General features: G+C 51.0%; 12 protein-coding genes across 12 annotated transcripts; 6 read left to right on the forward strand and 6 right to left on the reverse strand.

Moving 5' to 3' along the window:
- Window positions 1-1,028: 1,028 nt before the first annotated feature.
- Window positions 1,029-2,043, forward strand: M436DRAFT_43293 (uncharacterized protein; the record flags this gene model as incomplete). Its single annotated transcript, XM_013573666.1, has 2 exons — window positions 1,029-1,222; window positions 1,284-2,043. 2 exons carry the CDS (start codon window positions 1,029-1,031, stop codon window positions 2,041-2,043), a joined length of 954 nt encoding a protein of 317 aa, XP_013429120.1.
- A 1,227-nt stretch (window positions 2,044-3,270) lies between these two features.
- Window positions 3,271-4,020, reverse strand: M436DRAFT_80566 (putative glycolipid transfer protein HET-C2; the record flags this gene model as incomplete). The annotated part of the gene is made up of 4 exons (XM_013573906.1): window positions 3,271-3,565; window positions 3,616-3,734; window positions 3,783-3,841; window positions 3,888-4,020. The coding sequence occupies 4 exons, from the start codon at window positions 4,018-4,020 to the stop codon at window positions 3,271-3,273; spliced, it is 606 nt and encodes a 201-aa protein (XP_013429360.1).
- A 437-nt stretch (window positions 4,021-4,457) lies between these two features.
- On the reverse strand, window positions 4,458-4,882 carry M436DRAFT_80567 (uncharacterized protein; the record flags this gene model as incomplete). Its single annotated transcript, XM_013573907.1, has 2 exons — window positions 4,458-4,649; window positions 4,706-4,882. The coding sequence occupies 2 exons, from the start codon at window positions 4,880-4,882 to the stop codon at window positions 4,458-4,460; spliced, it is 369 nt and encodes a 122-aa protein (XP_013429361.1).
- Window positions 4,883-5,133: 251 nt separating this feature from the next.
- M436DRAFT_42736 (SGS-domain-containing protein) lies at window positions 5,134-6,327 on the forward strand (the record flags this gene model as incomplete). Its single annotated transcript, XM_013573561.1, has 1 exon — window positions 5,134-6,327. The coding sequence occupies one exon, from the start codon at window positions 5,134-5,136 to the stop codon at window positions 6,325-6,327; it is 1,194 nt and encodes a 397-aa protein (XP_013429015.1).
- Window positions 6,328-6,912: 585 nt separating this feature from the next.
- On the forward strand, window positions 6,913-7,518 carry M436DRAFT_71593 (uncharacterized protein; the record flags this gene model as incomplete). The annotated part of the gene is made up of 2 exons (XM_013573821.1): window positions 6,913-7,415; window positions 7,485-7,518. 2 exons carry the CDS (start codon window positions 6,913-6,915, stop codon window positions 7,516-7,518), a joined length of 537 nt encoding a protein of 178 aa, XP_013429275.1.
- A 372-nt stretch (window positions 7,519-7,890) lies between these two features.
- Window positions 7,891-8,694, reverse strand: M436DRAFT_62537 (uncharacterized protein; the record flags this gene model as incomplete). The annotated part of the gene is made up of 2 exons (XM_013573741.1): window positions 7,891-8,425; window positions 8,471-8,694. The coding sequence occupies 2 exons, from the start codon at window positions 8,692-8,694 to the stop codon at window positions 7,891-7,893; spliced, it is 759 nt and encodes a 252-aa protein (XP_013429195.1).
- A 294-nt stretch (window positions 8,695-8,988) lies between these two features.
- Window positions 8,989-10,419, reverse strand: M436DRAFT_8770 (Scramblase-domain-containing protein; the record flags this gene model as incomplete). Its single annotated transcript, XM_013573380.2, has 1 exon — window positions 8,989-10,419. A coding segment is annotated over one exon (1,431 nt), but the record flags the coding sequence as incomplete, so codon positions are not given.
- An 877-nt stretch (window positions 10,420-11,296) lies between these two features.
- M436DRAFT_43008 (uncharacterized protein) lies at window positions 11,297-12,724 on the forward strand (the record flags this gene model as incomplete). The annotated part of the gene is made up of 2 exons (XM_013573617.1): window positions 11,297-11,982; window positions 12,079-12,724. 2 exons carry the CDS (start codon window positions 11,297-11,299, stop codon window positions 12,722-12,724), a joined length of 1,332 nt encoding a protein of 443 aa, XP_013429071.1.
- Window positions 12,725-13,075: 351 nt separating this feature from the next.
- Window positions 13,076-13,685, forward strand: M436DRAFT_43175 (ubiquitin-conjugating enzyme; the record flags this gene model as incomplete). The annotated part of the gene is made up of 2 exons (XM_013573645.1): window positions 13,076-13,322; window positions 13,432-13,685. The coding sequence occupies 2 exons, from the start codon at window positions 13,076-13,078 to the stop codon at window positions 13,683-13,685; spliced, it is 501 nt and encodes a 166-aa protein (XP_013429099.1).
- A 463-nt stretch (window positions 13,686-14,148) lies between these two features.
- M436DRAFT_42131 (uncharacterized protein) lies at window positions 14,149-15,927 on the reverse strand (the record flags this gene model as incomplete). Its single annotated transcript, XM_013573430.1, has 2 exons — window positions 14,149-15,825; window positions 15,868-15,927. 2 exons carry the CDS (start codon window positions 15,925-15,927, stop codon window positions 14,149-14,151), a joined length of 1,737 nt encoding a protein of 578 aa, XP_013428884.1.
- Window positions 15,928-16,445: 518 nt separating this feature from the next.
- On the forward strand, window positions 16,446-17,339 carry M436DRAFT_62542 (UPF0029-domain-containing protein; the record flags this gene model as incomplete). The annotated part of the gene is made up of 1 exon (XM_013573742.1): window positions 16,446-17,339. The coding sequence occupies one exon, from the start codon at window positions 16,446-16,448 to the stop codon at window positions 17,337-17,339; it is 894 nt and encodes a 297-aa protein (XP_013429196.1).
- A 310-nt stretch (window positions 17,340-17,649) lies between these two features.
- M436DRAFT_71599 (kinesin-domain-containing protein) lies at window positions 17,650-19,482 on the reverse strand (the record flags this gene model as incomplete). The annotated part of the gene is made up of 2 exons (XM_013573822.1): window positions 17,650-19,250; window positions 19,305-19,482. 2 exons carry the CDS (start codon window positions 19,480-19,482, stop codon window positions 17,650-17,652), a joined length of 1,779 nt encoding a protein of 592 aa, XP_013429276.1.
- Between the last annotated feature and the right edge of the window lie 575 nt (window positions 19,483-20,057).

The raw sequence follows: 20,057 nt of genomic DNA on the forward strand, positions 1-20,057 counted from the left end.
CCGGATTGTATGGAGCACAAAGACAGACGTGCCTTTCTGAGGGTCCTGCGCCAAAGTGCTTGTATGCTGTCGGAGACAAGTCACGACATGACTACGTTGATGATCTGACGCGAAGGAGAGGAGGTGTTCGGCAGAACAATCACCGCCTTGAATTGGCTTGGCGTTTGCCTCCTGCCAGACCTCACACTATACAAAATAACCACGATCTTGACATCCTTCACATGGTCATCTGAGAATCGGAGACTATCGTTGTTGCAAAGATACGAAAGCTTACGTTCTATATGGGAAATGGCTAATGTTATAGGCTTTGCCGAGAGACAAGATGTCGTTTTTTGCATGTTTGACCGTTGTTGACAGTCGCCCAATTCGGCATCTGGCTTATACAAGGCCCTATGTTTCTAAGTATGCATCTTGAGCAAAACACGATCTTTGTAATGATAGACGTCTCGCCAGAGTTGTCTTACATGTCAGTCTTTTTTCAGATGCTCACAGAGAAGCAGTCGTATTGGGGAGTACACAAAGGTAAGCGACATCGACACGCGGCAGCCGAGGATACATTCTTGAAATCACGTCCAACGGCCAAAAACCCGGACTGCACAGAACGGTCGTATGGGTCATAACAAACGGCCAAAGGTCGAGAAGAGGCGAAATATACGAAGCGCATGATACTTATCCTCTGGCTGGAGCCATGCTCTCCCGAGCTTCCCGATTTTTGCATTCCACACCTTATACATTATGAGTGATTCTCGCTATAGTGCACTTGACATCGAAGAATCGAAGCGGTCGTTTGAGACGACGAGCTCCGATGTGTTTTCACAGTCGCCTCGGAAACCTCTCTTGACCATCGGGGTACATTCGTCCAAGACAGCCATGGTAGATGCACCAAACTAATGAAATCACAGTGGTTTAACAACAGACTGGCTGTCGTGATATCAACAATTCTCATCATATTCAGTTTCCTCGGGGTCCTCTGGCATCAACCATCCTTCATCTACGGCTCCAGACCCTATCGCATCGCCAAAGTATCCATGCTATACGGTGACAACAAACTCTACGAGAGGGCTCTAGAATCACACATTCGACATGGAGAGCAATGGGGCTATCCCACATACATTAAGCGACAAAACGAGTACTGCGGATACTGGAACAAACCAACCTTCATGATTCAACAAGTCGCCCAGGAACTCGCAAAACCAGAGTCTCGGAGAGCAGAATGGTTGATGTACGTCTCTCCCCACTGCCCCCCCGTCTTGACAAGAAGCACAACACTGACAACAACACAGGTGGGTGGACGCAGACTCCATCATCCTCAACCCAAACATCCCAGCCCACATCTTCCTCCCACCCCGCGAATTCTCCCACATCAACGTCGTCGCAGCACGCGATATCCAGGGCCTAAACACCGGTGTCTTTTTCGTCCGCGTACATCCCTGGACAATCTCAATGTTTGTAGACGGCATGGCCTTCCCCCTCTGCAACCCCAAAGTCGAACTCGGAAATGACGCCGATCAAGCCGCCATGGCCCGCACCATCGAAAAGTCCTCTGGTGGTCCTGATGGTTATGGATTCAAGAGAGGAATCGTCTACTTGCCCAGAAGCATGTTCAATGCCTATGAATTGCCTGGATACATGAGAGATGGCAGAACAGATGTACTAAGGAACTTTACTGGATTCGTGGAACCACACGCCTATGAAGGCAAGCAAGGCGATTTTCTCGTTCATCTGCCTGGATTGTTCGGAGATCGTGAGCCGCTCATGTCAGATTGGCTGGACTTGGTCGAGAACCGTCAAGGCGATTGGGCTTTGCCGCTGGAGCAAACGACATATGTTCAAGACACGCAAGCTTTCTGGAAACTCTACGGTGAAGCGGTTGCTACGATCAAGGAAGCGCTGAACAGAGAAGCTGTCGACAAGGATATGAGAAACGCGGTTGGACAACTCAGAGATGCGTTGAGTGAAGAAGCGGATGACTCTAACAGAATTGTCGAGTGCATGGCCGACCTTAAGGAGCTTCTTCATCAGGCCACCTTTGTTGATGAATGACGCAAGACATCAACAGTATTTCCATCCACACGTTGGATGCAAGACAAAACGAGTAGAGCTCAGCGTGTTGTCGACCCGGCAAACGCGCGTCGAAACCCGGCAGAACACTCTGAAAAAGATATAGCTATGAAGTTTACCGATCGTTGACTCGATTGGCGGTGATAGAGCCAGAGAGTGCAGCCGATCAACGCCCGCATGCGCCTGGAGCAAGGATATCGGACCTTGGGCCTCGAAGAAGATATGTCGTCTCCGAGGATGCACAATTGTATGCTACACGACTATACGGTGAAGCCGGGCTGGCCTCTGGAGATAGCGACAGCCAAACGTGACTCTCACATTGTATCGTGGAGGTGACAGTTTCTGCCCGGAACGAGCCCTTCCAAGGACGAAGAGCTCCCATGCCGTCAACCGTGGAAATAAGCAGAGATCGACAGGGCAAGAGCTACACTGATACTGAGATAAGGCTCGAAACGAGAAAGCATAGGTACCTCAACGATCGAAACCATCACAGGTACATGAAGACCTTTTCTCCGTCCGCTCTCGTGGTCAGTTATTGAGGTGCATGATGTTCTCTCGCGTACCTCAAGTTTTCACAGAGAACAGAACGGGTAGACAAAGTAGCATCTCTCCTATCAGTAGTGCGTTATTGTCAACTATCAGAATGCATAGTCCTTGTATGTTCCACACTTTCCCACAGAAGTCCCCGGAGGATACTGCTTTCAGCGGACGCAACTAGTCCTCTCGTCAACTCCGCGCATTTTGATAGTCGTGAAAATCTTGCGTCCCAGCAGCGGAAGCCATCTATACTGTTATGACTACACGAAATGTCTACGGAGCGAAGCCATCGACGTGAACCGAATGCGCGACTTCGGACTGCTTCTGCGGCTGTGCAGCTGCTTGCAACTTGAGGCGACGCACTCTACTTGTTGACATTGACTGTCTGGGGCTGGTCCAGGGCCAGGATCCCAAGTTGGTCTGTTTGGAAGACAAGTCTCAAAGATGCAACAGCCGACTTATAAAGACTAATAGAGCTCGGTCAGAAGGAGGTAATCTAGAAGGTGAAGGTGAATATCTAAATCACGTAATCTCAACACGATATCAGCAAGATTGAATGGAACGGTATAGTTTCACACAACAGCCATGCAGTCATTTCTGGAAGGAGAAACAGATCTGTTGTTGTCATATCATATTATTTTTTCTTTGGCCTCCAGGGCTCTGTTGTAGAAATCACCACTTGGCCTCCTTAGTAGCCAAGAAGTCGTTCAAGTTCTTGACAATGTTCTCCAGGCTGCTCAACCAAGCACCGAGCTCTTTCTCAACACGGGGCTGGTCGTCGCCGAGCTTGGCGTAGAAGTCTTTGCGGTAGGGAGTTGCGCTCATCGCGGCACTGAAGATGGGCTTGATCATGAAACTGTGGTGCTTGCTGAGGGTGTTGCCGTAGGCGGCGCGGAACGAGACGCTGACTTCCTCGTTGCTGTTGGTCAGGTTCTGGCGAAGAGCCTGGGCGGTAAAGTCGAGAGCACTGTCACTTGGTCAGTATGGTTGTGTAGAGCTGCTCGGATGACGACGCACCGGTTCAACCAGACGAGACCTTCGGTTGCGACGTGCTTCTTGGTCTTAAGCTCGTTGCGGACCAGATCTTGGAGGTTCTCAGAGTCGATGGGAGCAGCGAGCTGGCGGTCACGGATTTTCTAGACTGGTCAGAGGCTGGGTTTAGGAGTCGAGGGCGGAATGGGTACCTTGATGTTGCCGGCCATGTCCGACTTGACAGGCTTGAATGCAGCGGAACCGAGGACATCTGGCCTTGTTAGAGCATGACAGTACTGAAGACTGCAGATACACACCGAAAAGAGTGGTCAGACCCTCACAGGCCTCGAGGAACTCTGTGGTGGCAATCTTGCCAGACTCGATTGGGACATCTGAGAAGCTACGCTTCAAGGTGTCGAAGAAGGTACCGCCGGGAGGAACTGCTGTCATTGTGTCTGTGGTTGGTGTTGGAGATGGAGGTTCGAGTATCGGCGAGAGAGAGATAGGAGGAAGAAGGAGACGGAGTGGACGAGTTCAAGAAGGGGCGGTGTTGTTCAGGAGACTTGTTTAGAGGAAGCTGAGGCCAGACGTGAATAGATTGAGGCTCCGTTTCAACAGGTACGAGTAGCAGCGGAGCACGCCCCTGCCTCGTCACCCCTCCAAGCGGTGTGTGCCCGCCTTGGCACATCAACACTGTGGGGTAGCTTGCATTCTTGACATGAGGGGCAGAACAGCAGCTAAACATGCACAGAGTTCTTGCGGAGAAATCATACCCATGATAATCCAGCTTGGAGAAAGGAGTCTATATCTTTTCAATAGACTCGCTAGATCAAACCCATGTCAAGCTAGAGTCTATCTGACCACTGATCGTACATCAACGTATTCATCTACTCCTTTGCATAGCCCATAGCTTTGCGCCACCAAGCATATACACCGCGGTCCTGCAATTGTTTACCAAAATCGCTCACCGTATCAGTCTCATACAGACCAGGTCTTATTTGCGATTCCTTGGTAGGCTGGTTCTCATGCTGAACGGCCGCTGGTCGAGCAACTAGCTGATAGTCCTTGTAGCGAAGATTCTGTTTATTCAAATCAGCGGTCTTGTCGAAACTATGCTTGGACTCCTGACACATACATGGACAGAATCAACCCACTGTCTGACACCACTCTCTGCACCTTCGACATACATGATGCCTGGTGAGCTTCCGCTTCTCAGCAGAGCAAAGACCTGTGTCGCATCGGCAGCCTGTTTTAGCTTGGTCACCTTCTTCCTCGAAGTAATGTGGTGCGTCCGAATCAGAGCATTGAACATGAAGAAGTTTAGAATTTGGTTTGATGAAGCAACGGAGGGAGGTGAAGCGCAGAGATGAAACTCTCACCACGAGTGTCCGACTCGCTTAAACTGTCCACGCTCGGCTGAACTTTCCATCGGTGTGGTGAAAGCGCCTGGTGCATTCTAGAAGCTCGTCACAATCACATGCGTGCCTTTTGACTCTCTGTTTGACAAACACTCCATCCATCTCTTCGTTCTATCCTCAATCCAGCGACACAACAACCATAATCATGGACCAAGCGAAGCTCGGAGCAGAAGCGCTCAGCGCAGCCAACTATCCTGAAGCCATCAAACAATACACAGCCGCCCTGGAAGTCTCACCCACATCACCCGACTATCTCATCAAACGATCTACCGCGTACCAAAGGAGCACTCCCGCTGACTATACATCCGCTCTCGCCGATGCCAACAGAGCCGTTATCAATGCACAGAAGAGAGGCAAGCGTGAGCTCATCCTTCAGGCTCAGCTCAGACGTGCCATAGCACTGTTTGGTCTGGAACGCTACCCAGATGCTCGCTTCTGCCTGGACATCGTCAAACGTATGGACCCGAAAGAGAAGACTCTGCCTATATGGGAGAGCAAGGTTGCAACCAAGATGGCTGCTATGGCTGGCGAGAATGGAGTGACCATCGAGGAGATACCAGACGAGGAAGAGACGCCAGTCGCAATCCAGACCACAAAGGCGGCATTGACATCGACGTCTGCTGCCACGCCTGCACAACCTGCTGCCGTTGCTCGAACACCTGCCGACAAGATCCGTCACGACTGGTACCAGAACAACGACAAGGTCTACTTCACTTTACTCGCAAAGGGCGTTCCCAAAGACAAGGCTACAATCGACATTCAACCACGCTCCCTGACTATCTCCTTTCCTCTGCAAACTTCCTCCGACTACGACTTCTCACTGGAACCTCTGTTCGCCGAGATCGACCCCTTAGCCTCATCCTTCTCCATCATGTCCACCAAAGTCGAAGTCGTTCTCAAGAAGTCACAACCCGGTCAGAAGTGGCCAGCTCTCGAGACAAACGAGCCTGTCGACCAAAGTTCAACTACCACCACATCCACCGCTTCAGCACCTGCACAACCATCCTCAGCTTCACAAAAAGCTCCTTCATACCCCACATCCTCTCGCAGCGGTCCCAAGAATTGGGACAAACTTGCCTCCGAGGCTCTAGCCAAACCCAAGACCGACAACTCGAAGCCCGGAGCCAAGATTGAAGATGAAGAGGACGACGAAGGCGGCGATCCAGTCAATGGCTTCTTCAAGAAACTCTACGCTGGTGCTGATGCAGACACTCGCCGTGCCATGATGAAGTCGTTCAGTGAGAGCAACGGCACAGCTCTGAGTACCAACTGGGAGGAGGTCAAGAAGGGAAAGGTCGAGACGAATCCTCCTGACAGCATGGAAGCCAAGAAGTGGTGAGGTGCAAGCGACTGAATATGAACGTGTGGAAAATGCTCGCAAACAAAATAATCATACATTCGTGGGGCAGCAAGAATTTTTTATGCATACAGCGGGAGTCCATGGAGTTCAACATCTGGCTTGTCTTAACAGTCTTTACGCCTAAGAGCCAAACGCTACGAGAGTATACTTTCCAACCGATCTCTCGCTCAATCGGTCTACAAGAAATATCATTATGTACATTTGTGCGAAGCCACTGGTCCTTTCCTGGACACTTACACCTTTGACTGTATCATGCACCTCTCATCCTTCACAGTTGACCTGCCCGATAGGGCGATTGGCATTTCGCACCCCTACGGCCGTAGAGCGTTATCTAGGTCTATCGACACCACGTACCATGGTTTTGCAGCACCGCTGGTCAACCGATAAATCCTTCCCTGACGAGCGTCGCGATAATTCTTGGAAACCTCACTATATAAAAGAGCATCATCCTGGTTTTGACCTCCAGGTTATCTCACCTGATTAATTCCCACTCACAAGCCTCTACATACCACACACACCCCGTCCAACCCTACCCTGGATCTCCTTCCCTGACAGCCCTCCATCATGCCTCCGCACCGTCATTGTCCAGTAACTTACGAGTCCACGCGTCTCTCAATGTCGCGTCCCCTCACTGCCGCCGAGCGTCTCAAATACCGCGGCATTACCGACTCAGCAACCACAGGTCTGAAATACGACGAGCTCTACGGCATAAACACAGCCGAAGAATTGATAATCGCAGAAATGTATGGCCGTCGCGCCATCCCCTCTGACTTGCCTGCCACGATGTACTTGTTCTCTGTCGGCAGAGGCAAGACGGCAAAGTTCAATGACGAGTACGTCAAAGCTTCGCGTGCGAGACAAGCAAAAGAAGAGGAAGAAGATGCGACGGGGGAACTGAAGAGAGTGAGGGAAAGATATATCCCCAAGACTATGCAAGAATTGCATGAGCAATACTTGAATCTCAAAATTCCGAGCACAGAGGAGGATAAGGAAAAGGTGGAGGTGCAGTTGCAGGAGGTAGCCAAGGACTTTGTGATTTGGTGTAATGAGATGGTGGAGCAGGGAGGGTTTAGTTGTTGCATCAAGGAAAAGGAAAAGATTGAAAATATTAGGGTAGAGTAAACTTGTTACTATAGAAGAAGGAAGGAAATGGGCCTTCCTGTGTACTAAATCTTGCGAATCAAAGACTCATCTCATGGAGGTATAGAGCGAATTTCCCGCTATAGGAATGCACAACGATCTCGGATTACAGGACTTGTCCAGGGAGAGTCCTTAATATAGCGTATCTCGATGGTCAATGTCATACTTCTTGAGATTACTGTGTATTCCTACAGCTACCTGCCTGTAACGGTATCTCATGGTACATTTATTTCTGGTCAGCCATACAGGTCCACTGCTCTGCGAAACCCAACGACCATGAAATGAGCACCAACCATCTCACATACTCTTGCCTTGGCTGCTACAAGCGATGGAATCTGGTCATCGTCATTAACCAACCAATCGTATACCGTTAGACGGGCATCGAAACCTTTGCTGTGTCTGCTAACGAACGAGCGAACTCAGCCCGCTTAACACTCGGTGGATACAATCGCGGCTAACCCTTGAAGTCATGTGTTGATAAAGGTCGCGGCCATCTGAAAAGCCCTTCTTGTAGGTGTGGTCTTTGTGGGTGATCTCGGGATCGCGATACGCCTCGTGGCCGTGCTTCTTGACAAAGTGCTGGCGCATCGAGACAACTTCATTGTACGTCTGGTCACAATCATCGTATCCGCAGCGCTGCGGTCCGGCCTTGTACAGTTCTGGTAAGGGGATCATGGGGAATAGGGGAACAGTTAGACGAGATATGCTGGCGTTGCTGCAACGGATCGGCGAAGCCAGAGCGGCATCCGAAAGGACAAACGTGCCATCCCATCGAGTACAGGACGGATTGGTGCAATCCGGTATGTTTGGTGGATTGCTCGTAGGTACAGTTTGCACCGAATACTGTGGCACAAGATCGCACCGGGCATACGAATCTGAGGCCATCCGGGTGGGTGTCAACGTCCGCGGCAGCCATGGCGAGATCAGAAGCCTTGTACTTGTTGATCTTCGTTAGAGTAATCTTGATGCCAGAGAACTCTACGATGACGAGCGCATCTTGGGTTGATGCCATTTTTCCATCGGGAGCCTGGGTAGCACATAACCCCATTGTTCCTGTTTGGCGAGGCGTGGAAGGTCGGCTACGTGTGTCCAGTTCGCTTGACTCTCCGTCATCATCGGCCATCTGGTTGGCACGGCGCCCCATTGATCTTGTGTGGCAGCGCGTAGGTGGTTAGTCGTCTTCAGCTGATTCGCTTGACTCCCCATTGTGGACAGGAGAGTTTGGCTGGTTGCATACGAACGGCGGGTCGTCTGCATCGGTGTCCTCGTCGAGAGGAGCCTGGAGGATATGCGAGCTCTTTGCACTGGCTTGGTGGCGTACGTTCTTTGTGGTTTGGTGTGATGAAATGGTGGAAAAGGGAGGATTCGACTGTTGTATCAAAGAAAAGAGTGAAGATCTTGAGACAAAGTGACTTGCTTGTTCAAGAGAGGAAATGGGTATCTGAATATGCTGCGCTATGCTAAAATATATACACCGAGATGAAAGAGGACTGAGATGATCTAGAAGAAGTCATCAAAGTCAAAACCATCACCTCCTCCATCACCGCCATCAGAACCTCCTTGATTGCCCCAAGGATCATCCTGAGGCTGTTGCGATTGCTGAGCCCAAGGACTCTGCTCACCCCAACTATCTCCTTGCGACTGTCCAACACTGCCATCATTTTGGAATGGCTCAACAGGAGCCTGTGGACTAGCGTCATCCGCTGGTTGGTTGCCTCGGCCACGATTCATGGCTTCAACTCCTGCCATTGAACCTGCAGCTCCAATAGCGCCCTCAGAGCCCGAAACGCCTCTTGTTGCTCCACTCATGGCACCTTCTGCAGTTCCGACTTCAGTGGCCACTGCACCGCCCTCGGCAGCACCACCTCCCATACCAGGGAACCAAATGGGGAAGAAGCCTCCGCCGCCCAGGGCTCCACTATGTCTGGAAAAGTAGTCAAAGTCAATGCTAACGGCAGTGGCAAGCATGACAGCCCTTTGATCCAGCGTCATCGCCATTTGCTCTTCTGAAGCTTCCTCGAGCGCAGCAGAATCCATGCGTAAAGCATAGACACCAGTATCTGTGAAGATCTCTCGAGCAAACCCAACGAAATTGCGGTTGACACTGCCGATCTTGCGATCGTCCGCGTCTTTGAGGGAAAAGTCCCAGGAGAGGAAGGGCTCATTGACAAAGGCGAATTGCTGCATGCCGGCCTCGATTGCTTGTTCTGATTCGCCTTCCGTGACTGCAAGAGCTTTGGTGGATGTGTTGGGGGCGTCGCCTAATGTGAGCTTTGGTGTGGAGTCATTGGGGGGAGCAATGGAACGATAGTTGAAAAGGTTGTATTTCCTGCGGAGTGGTGCCCATTGTTGTTGTGCTTCTCCAATGATCCTCATGTCGTTCAGAGGAAGAGGGGAGACCTGAGCTGCAGAGGTCTGGTTGATGGTCGACTGGACGGATGTGCCCTGAAGCGTGTCTGATTGTGTGTAGTCCCCAGGAGTAGTGGGATCATAAATACGAATGCGAGACGAGATCCAAGAGAAAGGTCGATGGATACGCAAGATCTCCCTCTCGCTATTGTCGAATATATGGCAGGTAAAGCTGCGGTGGGTCTTGGCCATCTGTCGAACCAACATGCTGCCCATGCCATGATCCTGCTCAGCCATGTATCCAATTGTTTCTCCTTTGCCGTTCATAATGACGTATCTGTTGGCTTGCTCGAATCCGAGAAAAACGTTCATCATTTCGATTTGTCGCTGAATGACCAGCGAGCTGTTGTTGAGCAGATGCCATGCTGGGTGGCTTGGTGTGAGGACACCATTCGGATCGTCAGGTATCGTTACTGGTGCGATGAGATCCGAGGATTGAGTCTCAGCAAGTGCTGAAGCGACAAGAGCATTCTTGGACTGTTCTTCCGGGACTTTCTGAGGTTGATCCTCCGGCTTGTTCTGCTGATTCGGCTGCTGTGAGGACTGGTGGCGGGAAATGGCAGATAATGGAGATGCTCTCGATGAACGGGGCGTGATTCGAGACGGCGTGCGGGCCTTGTTGAGGATACCACGCGGACCCCGTGGACCTCTGGAGGTCGATATGTAACGTCGAGCTGCTCTAGACAGCATGATTGTCGGCCGTAGTCCTGTCATGCTTGTGTGAGTTGTCAAGAGGGAGAAGCATACCGAAGAATGACGATGCTTTATTCATTCTTAACTCCGTCTCGGTCCGGCCTTCCGAGGCACTCGAAGCTTGGGCCATATCTGGAGAATAATCTGACACTCTCGCTCTCGTTCATGCTCGCCGTGGTCACTACTACGTACAGTTGATATCTTGGACAGCGTTTTCATTTCTGTTCTGGGAAACATTCCACCAGCTCGGTAAGTCATTTGTTTCATTTTCTTCATACAAATATCATGTCAGTCCGAATGGCACAGAAGGAAAAGCACAAGATGCGGAAAAAAAAAAGACGAAATAGCATCAGCAAAGCAATTGAACACTCGTATAGTCGCTCGAGTGGGATCGTTCGAACCGATAGTCGAAACTGCTCTCGGTCTTTGTGCTGCTCTGTTTGGTGGAAAAGCTGGAACGGTGTCATACTCTCCCACCCGGATTTCGAGCGATGTTTCTCTTGCACTCATCCACTCTTCCTCTCTGTTGGCTCATTGACCAGTATTCTTTCTGATGTTTTGACCAACCTTATCAAGCCCTTCATTGAGGCGTGTCATCATTTCTCACCATAGAATCTTTCTGGCATGCAACAGATCATGAATCAGTCTAACAGGATTTGCAGGATTGCTACATTGATATATTGAGGATCACTGCTCGTGAGACAAGATGGCTGCTCAGACTGCACCATCAGCCGGCGTCGACTCAGGCTCAAGGCTTGATGTACCGACAGCAGCATCTCCCGCAACCAAGGACGCGCCTGTTCAAGACTCGGCTGCGCAAGACAAGCCTAGACCTGTCAGAACCCGACCACAAAAGCCCAACTACTTCTTGATCCATTCAAAACCTCTTCCTCTCGAGACACATCCTCTCCCAGCTTTTGTACCGCAAAACCCACTTTCTCTTCTTCGCATCGCATACATTTATCTTTCTCAACTCATCTCTTCACCATCTTCCCACAGAGATGAACCAATCACTGGCATTTTCAGCTCTGAAACACGATCTGTGCATATTACAGATCATGCCTCGGCTCGTGCTCTCTGGGAGATGGGTTTCTTTGGTAAAGGCACAATGTCGCGAAGTGAACCCAGTTGGCTGGACAGAGAGAAGGCTAGGCTAAAGGCCAACAAGCATGGCGGTGGTACTGCGGAAGAAAACACCAGAAGGAGAAGAGAAGAGAGAAAGTTGTTCAAGCTTGAAAGAGCCAGAGCAGAAGCTGAGCAGATTGAGGAAACTCTGAGAAGAGAACGAACAGCTCTGGATACTGTGAACAGCGACAAGGACGAGGATAAAGCAACAGAAATTGCCATCTCTCACGTCTTTCCCTGGATGCAACAGCAAGAGAGCAACGCTGAGTTCAAGGAGGAGACTCAAGCTGTGCCTGCGGACGATACGAAGCCCGAAGAACCTGCAATCAACATGGTGGAAGTGCCCACTCTCCCTACAGGCAGCACGATCCACACAACCGGGATTCTCAACAACACTGCCATCGCCGAACGCGAAGAGGAAGAAGAAGCACCAATCACAAACCAAGAACACCTACAATTGAATCTCGAGGAATCCTTCTTCCTATCCTACGCGCTAGGTAGCCTCCAGATCCTCGACTCCAACACAAAGCAACCTCTTTCCACGTCCTCGTTACTCACGCTCTTCCGCCAACACTCACACTTCCCTACCGCTCAGATCTCCTCTTTGCATCCCGATGACCCTTTCCTGTTGAACTACGTAGTCTATCACCACTACCGTTCTCTAGGCTGGGTGGTCCGCCCCGGTGTAAAGTTCTCGTGCGACTTTCTCCTCTACAACCGCGGTCCTGTGTTCTCGCATGCTGAATTTGCTTTGATCATCATTCCTGAGTATGCAGAGAGAAGTATTGAAACAGCAGAAGGAAAGGGCAAGATGGGTTGGTGGTGGCTGCATTGCGTGAACCGTGTGCAGAGTCAAGTCAAGAAGAGCCTGGTCATTGTGTATGTCAAGGTACCTAAGGAGTTACCGAGCGTCGAGGAAGGAGAGGCGGATATCGGAAGAATTATGAGAAGTTATGAGGTTAGGGAGTTTGTGATTAGGAGATGGTTGGCTAATAGAAGCCGTGATTGAGTCGAAATCATCAGCAAGAACAGGTTGATTCATGCACATCTCCAGGAGATTCTGGCTCCTGATTGTCTATCGATCAATGAGATACCAAAGTCATATGCCACTCAAATCGATAAAACATAGTTCACACACAATTATGCTGTCAGGCTCCGTTCGTAGCAACATATGGTGGTGTTGTCCTCTGGGGACGCCGCATAAAAAGCGCAAGGTGTTCAGTATCAAGACGCATCATCAGCCTCGAATACAGGGTCTCCACCAGCTTCCACGACCGCCGATCACCACTCACAATCACCACCCATTCCCAAACCACACGCACCACCTCACATCCACCTACCACTGCTACACTCACACACAATGACAACATCAGTCGCATCCAAACGCCTCTTCCAAGAATACAAACACCTCACCCAAGACCCACCGGACGGCATCACCGCAGGCCCCGTCACCGAAGACGACCTCTTCATATGGGAAGCGCTGATCGAAGGACCAGAGGGCACTCCCTACGAAGGCGGCATCTTCCCCGCCGAGCTCAAATTCCCAAAGGACTATCCTTTGATGCCGCCGACCATGAGGTTTCTGACCGATCTTTGGCATCCGAATGGTGCGTGCTTTTGTGTCTCTCGTTACTTTGCCCCCGCCCCACCACCCAGCGGTGGGATCAAGGCTTAAGAGGGCTTGGGTGTAAAGGACAGTACTGACAGAGGAGACAGTATACCCGAACGGCGTCGTCTGCATCTCTATCCTCCACCCACCCGGCGACGACCCAAACCACTACGAACATGCCTCTGAACGATGGAGCCCCATCCAAAGCGTCGAAAAGATTCTGATCAGTGTCATGAGCATGCTGGCCGAGCCCAACGACGAGTCGCCTGCCAATGTTGATGCGGCGAGGATGTGGAGGGAACGAAGAGCAGAATTTGAGAATAAGGTCAAGACTGATGTTAGAAGATCGCTGGGGCTTTGAAAGATGGAAGGAAGCAAGGAGCATGGGGACCTGCATACAAGCGTGGCGTTTTGATGACTGGGTTTCTGGCGTTTGGGAGAGTGTGGAGTTAAAGAGGGCAGTACACGGGTTGAAAGTCACTATGAGATGTTGGCCTCGAAATCCGAATAAAAAGGCACTCATTTCACCATGACAAGATCAAATCGGAAAGGGAAGATTGAAACTGCGCGAATGTACAGCCGCAGTGCTATGTCATGCCAGATCTCTACTGCTTAACGCGATGCTCGAGCACACCCAACATACACATCGGACCCATTGTGTCCTTCCTATAACGGTGGAAGCAACATCGACCACAGCTCAACTCAATACCGTTCAGTAGACGCGCATATCCTGTTCATCCCAAGTGGAACAAGACTGTCGTTTCAGAGCTGGAGAAAGACTTGTTGATAATCAAGACTGCCACTAAGGAGAAGGATTTTGAGGTTTACTCATCATCATCCTCAATCCTAGCTCTCTTACTCCCTCTCTCTTCCTGCTCGCCACCACCTTCATTAAGCCCATATCTCTTGACCCCCTGTCCAGTCACCGACGCACTACCCGCGGCTGCTTCCCCTCCCTTTTTGTTTTGCGCATCAGCAATCATCTGCTCCACGCCAAACGGATCCCCATTGTCGCGTTCAAACATGACGGGTCCTTCTCTTTGCTCAGCAGTCCTGGCAGACTTCATGCCCTCTTTAGGCGCTTTACCCAACGTCTCGAATCTCGACGTCTTCTGAATGGCATCCAAAGTCTCGCCGCCATCATCGCCATCATCTGCATCAAGTTGAGGACGATAGATGGAATTTAATGCCTCTCGATCCGCAAAAAGAGGTTTGTCGTAAGCTTGATCTTCGTTGAATCCAGCTGCAAACCCAGAGCTCTGGTTGAACAAGCGCGAATCGTACATTGTTTCCTTGGATTGTGTTGGTTTTGCCAACCCCAGAGCCACTTTTTCACTAATGTCGCGGTTCTGGGAGCGAGCGAGTGCTTGCATGCGACGTTCGTGGCCCATGTTTTTCTGACGCATTTCGCGTTGGGCGTCGCGGCGGCGCTCTTGACGTTGCTTTTCGCGAGCCAAACGGTCGTGTTCGGTTTCATCTTCGGAGGGAGAGCGGGAGGAGCGGGAATCGTAGCTGTCGATGCTTCGGCTTCGGCTTCTGCTGCGCGAGTCGTCGCGAGCAGAGGGTTTCCTTGCAGCAGCGGATTTCTCCTCGCGGGCTTTTTGGGCGAGCAAGCGTAGATTTTCCTCCTTCTGTTCTTTTTCCTTTTCGGCGAGGCGTTGTTGCATCAATGCTCTGGATTTCACTTCCTCGCGGGCATGACGGTCGGCGGTCTGTAGGGCTTCAGCGAAGGAAGCGAATTTGTCGTTGATGGTGACGTCTTGTAGGCCTCGTCCATCTGCGGCCAATCTCTTGTCCAGGGGCACCGTGTAACCCTTGGGGTTCTTCCAATTTGAAACGGTGGGAGGAATGCGCCAGGCTTCCTGGTCCTCGGCGGTGAGTTTGCGGGGTGGAGAGTGCATGACCGGAGGAGGAGGTGATGGGGGTCTTCCGGGAATTTTCTTCGCCTTGAACTTTGGAGGTTCCATGGGATCGATCTGGCGGGACATGATTTTCATGATGCGGTCACCCTTTTTGGAGTTGTCGTTGCCCATCTGGTTGGCGGGTGTGTAACGGACGTATGAGGCTTCTCTCTTTTCGACACCCTTGACGTTCTTGGGACGCTGGGCAGCACTCGCTCCAGCGACCAGAGTTGCAAGAGCCAATTCTGTCTTCCTCTTAGTCTCTGCAACAGTTTCCTCGTCGGGACGCGCAAGAGAGATCTCGCCGGCATTCGCTTGGTGTCTGAGCGGAATCAGGTCCTTGAAGGAAGCATGCACGATTCTGTTCTCTGCGTGGCCGCGCTTGGCGATAGCGGTGTAGTCAACCTGACCTTCAGCATTGACGCTCAAGGTCAGGGCATTCGACGAGGATGCGTGTTTCCTGCCCATGTCCAGAGGGTATTGAGCGACCGCGACTTCAGGGTAAGCGCCTCCATCTCCAAAGTCCTCGTTGCCGCGAGGACGCCAGTTGTTGCGCTGGCCGTATGGAGGGATGCCGCTGCGCTTGGCGACTTGCAATTGCTGTGACGCTGCTTGGTCGGCGGCAATGATCCGAGGGCCCACCGACTGTTTCTGCTCCTCCTCATCACCAGTGTACCGCGGTCGGGGCAATGCGGCAAACATGATGGATGCTGTTGTGTTTTGTCGCAGTTGTTGTTGCTGACGGTTGGAGGTCAAGGTGGTAAAAAGTGGCTGCGCGTGAGCTCGCGAGCCTGGCTACGCGCGACGACGGATGCGAGACGAATGCCTGAAGATGTCGCTTGTTATTGTGACGAGACTACTCGTAGTAGCGGTTCAATCCGAAGGGAGTCTAAACAGAGACCAAGGATGCGATGTTGGTGTTGATGCGGTATGCAGAAGTCTTAACCTCGAGCACTTTCGCCCAAGCCTGACGTTCACCATGGTCTTGGCATCGCTGTATCTTCTGATTCACCCTCGAATACAGGTACCCATTATCTCCGATCATTTAACATAGGAGATACATTCCATTGAAGTATCATACACTACAGTCACAGAATCTCATCTAAGTGTGTCATATCCCATATCGAAGTGGTGGCCATAGCTGATCTCTAGCAGTATCTGAACGAGAACCATTTTCTCATGCAGTGATCAACGACTACCAAACTCGACATACCATCTAAATGGACTCTGCTCTGGAAGACGAGTGTCAAGCAATAAACGCAATCTACTCCGCAGATACACTATCAGTCCTATCCCACGACCCAATCATCTGCTCCCTAAACCTACCCGGAGAAGTCAATATATCATTGCGACTCGAGTTCCCATCAGACTACCCTGATGCACCCCCTTCGATCCTGGGCACCCAATCCGTGGGTGATAATGTTGCAAAAGGCCAAGGCTCCCACGCCGTCGACCTTGCAAGGGAAGTTCTCGCCGAAGTCTATCAGCCAGGATCACCATGTATCTTTGATCTCGTCGAGGAAGTCAACCAGAGACTTCAGCAGTACGAGCAGCAAAGCAGCCAAAGTCAAGGGCATCAAGAGCAACAAGATGCTCAAAGGAGAGGTCAGCAACACTCTGACGACGATGCATCCGACACTCTTCCTGACGAACTGCAGTCGCTAGACTTGCTCCCCTCGGACAAGGAACCACCCTGGATCATCTCCGACCCATTCACAGAGAAGAAGTCAGTCTTTGTTGCTAGAGCGGCCGTGGTGTCCTCGCCTGCAGAAGCAAAGTCATTCTTAGCACATTTGCTTGCTACAGACAAGAAAGTCGCCAAAGCTTCACATAACATCACGGCGTGGCGTATTCATGGACCTAATGAGACTGCATTCCAGGATTGTGATGATGATGGAGAGACGGCTGCGGGTGGAAGATTGCTGCATCTCATGCAGTTGATGGATATCTGGGATGTCATGGTTGTGGTGACGAGATGGTATGGCGGTGTGCATTTGGGTCCTGATCGATTCAGATTGATCAATACTGCTGCGAGAGATGCCTTTGTCAAGGGCGGTTATGTCAAAGACTCAAGTAAACCTGACACCAATAGTAAGAAGAAGGGCAAGAAATAGACAATTCTGCCATAATGAATACCAAGTATCAAGACAGCTTCGAGCAACATCTGTGTTCAAGATCGGGAACGGGGAGTGTTGGATATCATCAGCTTACTGAGGTGTATGCAAGCCAAGGAGAAAAAAGAATTGCGTATCATTACGGACATTGAAATATACTGGACAGCCTGCATGTCGTCTGCCATCGAATTGAAACCCCTTGTGTCGATTTTCCCGAACCAAAGAAAAGAAAACTCCTCGCTTGCTTTAACAACATCATCCATCAATAACCAGAAACGAAAACAACCAAAACAGATCAGAGATCGCCCTCTCAAGCAACAGGCATGGTAAAGCGACTGCGGTCATCAGCAACCTTCCTCTTGAACAAGCCCAGATCCTTCATAAGTTCGTCGATATCAGCTTGCCACTCTGCATGCTGTGACGAGTATCCCTCATCATCGCTCTCTTCTTCCGCGTCTTCCTCATCACTGTAGACCTCAATTTCTTGGACATCACAGCCTTTGTCTTCTTCTGTAGGAGGCAGGACAATAGGATTCTTCAACTCGCCAACAGCAAGAGCAAGATGTCTGCGAAGAGAAGAGACTTCATTCCTCAGGCGATCGTTGATAGGGCGAAGTTCTTCCAACTCAGCGTTCAGGGCTCGAATCTTTACGTCGGCAACGGCACGAGACTCTTCCATTGCTCTTTGCATCTTTGTGACTTGACGTTGGTAGTCCTCGAGTTCCTGGCCGGCACGATCGACTTCGTCACGTTTGCGGGTTGTTGATGCATTGACGGAAAGTTGGAGCAGACGGATGGTCTCTGCCATTTCCTTGATCTGAGCGTCACGTTCGGCCGCAGATACGGCATCTTGGTTGACAGTTGCGCGAGTGCGGATACGTTTGGCTTGATCGGCGTAGCGGAGCGTGGAAAGAGTTTCCTCATAGTCTGTGGGTGAGATACATGCCACCATTGCTGTCTTTGAGTTACCACCCAGACTGTCCTTCAACAGCCAGGTGAGGCATGAATCACGATAGGGTACCACGTCTGCACGAAGCCTTGTCTGATTCGAACGGGCCTTTGGTTTCTGGCGTTTAGGATCCGCAAGGGCGGCAATAACGCGACCGAGCGTGGTGAGGGATTGGTTGATGTTTGCTCCTTCGCGGAGGCGCTGGCCAGTTGCCTCTGTTCGGTTTGCTCGTTCAGACCCAGCCAGATCTACAAGACGCATACGGGCAGTACGCTCAATGGTGTTATCAGTGGCGATGTCATGTTGGATCTGTTTGAGAGTGAGGGTGAAGACGGCGTGTGAGCGGGACGATGTGTCGTTCATCTTGGTTGCGGCCACTGTGCGATTCAAGTCACCCATGTGCATCAATCTCTGGATGTCGCCAAAGGACTTGACGGGACTGTCGGTCAAATTCTGGACGTAGACGCCGTCCGGCTTGCTTTCACGGACCCTCAAGTGTGTCGGTGGGTTGGTGCGAGGAGCGAGAAGATCGCAGACGCGCTCGTTGTAGATTTCAAAGTATGAGACATGGACGTTGTAGGTGATGTTGGAGTTCTGCTCTTGCTCGATGCGTTGAAATAGGTTCTCGCATGTCCGAGGAATGAGACCAGGCTGTTCCTTGGTGCCCATCATAGTGTATGACTTGCCAGAACCAGTCTGACCGTATGCGAAGATACAAGTGTGGTAGCCGTCGAAGTTGTGGTCCAAGAAGTCTTCACCAAACGAAGCGTAGACGTCTTGCTGGCGAGCGAAATGTGGCATTGATTCGTCGTGAGAATAGAAGGACTTGTCAAAGACGAAGCTTTTCTCCTCGTAGACTTTGCGTGATTTCGCATCGAGAGCCTGTGCTGGAGGAGGATGGATGGTCGTCTTTTGTGTGTTGGGGTCCATTTCGATCAAGCACGGCGCTTGTCTCTCGAGTTCTGTTTAGACTTATTAGCCGTGTGCTCCCCAAATGAAGGGACCTGCCCACATGCCTCGAGGCAAGAACTTGCGCACTCTGACAACAACCTTGACATTGCCCTGTCCCTCTTCGGAAGGTCTATAAGAAGCAGCAGGCATGGTCGCTGTAGACTCCCTGGCGCGTAAGGATGGGGCTGAGGCTGTTGATGTGTAGGAAATGTCCGGTGCTGATACAGCATGAGGAATATCCATGTTGACTTCGGCCAGATCCAACTGCTGTTGAAGTAATATCAAAAGTTCAACGACCGTTGACTGGAAACGCAGTCGATTGTGGGTGAACATCTGTCAATCATCAGTCCAAGCTTGTGCCTTCCTCCGCAAGAAAGTCCCCCAAAAATCAACAACTCGGCTGTTGCCACGACAATTCGGTCGGTTCGGCGCGCTGATCAAGACTTTCTGAATCCACCTTTGTTATCCGGGATGCGATCATTCGAGTACTGTATATCTGCTTCAGATCACGAATTACCATTAAACCATAACAGAGCTGGAGAGCGCAGATGCGACTTTCGTCTCGACATTCCGTTGACCACAGAGCCGAGGAATGTTCAGACATTGATGGTCTCGATGAACCAACTCAGTTCCGTTCGCATGCTTGCCGCTAGCCGGTTAGTGACTGCTAATTGTGCCCTCTTCTAAAGCGGCTCGACAACACAGATCGCTTGCGGTCGGTGTGTTGACTGCTTTGTGGAGTTGTCGCAGGATCGTACTGGGTCAGACTCCTGTTGCTGTTGCCTAGCAGCAAGCATCCTAAGGACCCACTTGGCCTG

This window comes from Aureobasidium namibiae, assembly GCF_000721765.1.
Source record: "Aureobasidium namibiae CBS 147.97 unplaced genomic scaffold scaffold_5, whole genome shotgun sequence".
Taxonomy (NCBI): Eukaryota; Fungi; Ascomycota; class Dothideomycetes; order Dothideales; family Saccotheciaceae; genus Aureobasidium; species Aureobasidium namibiae.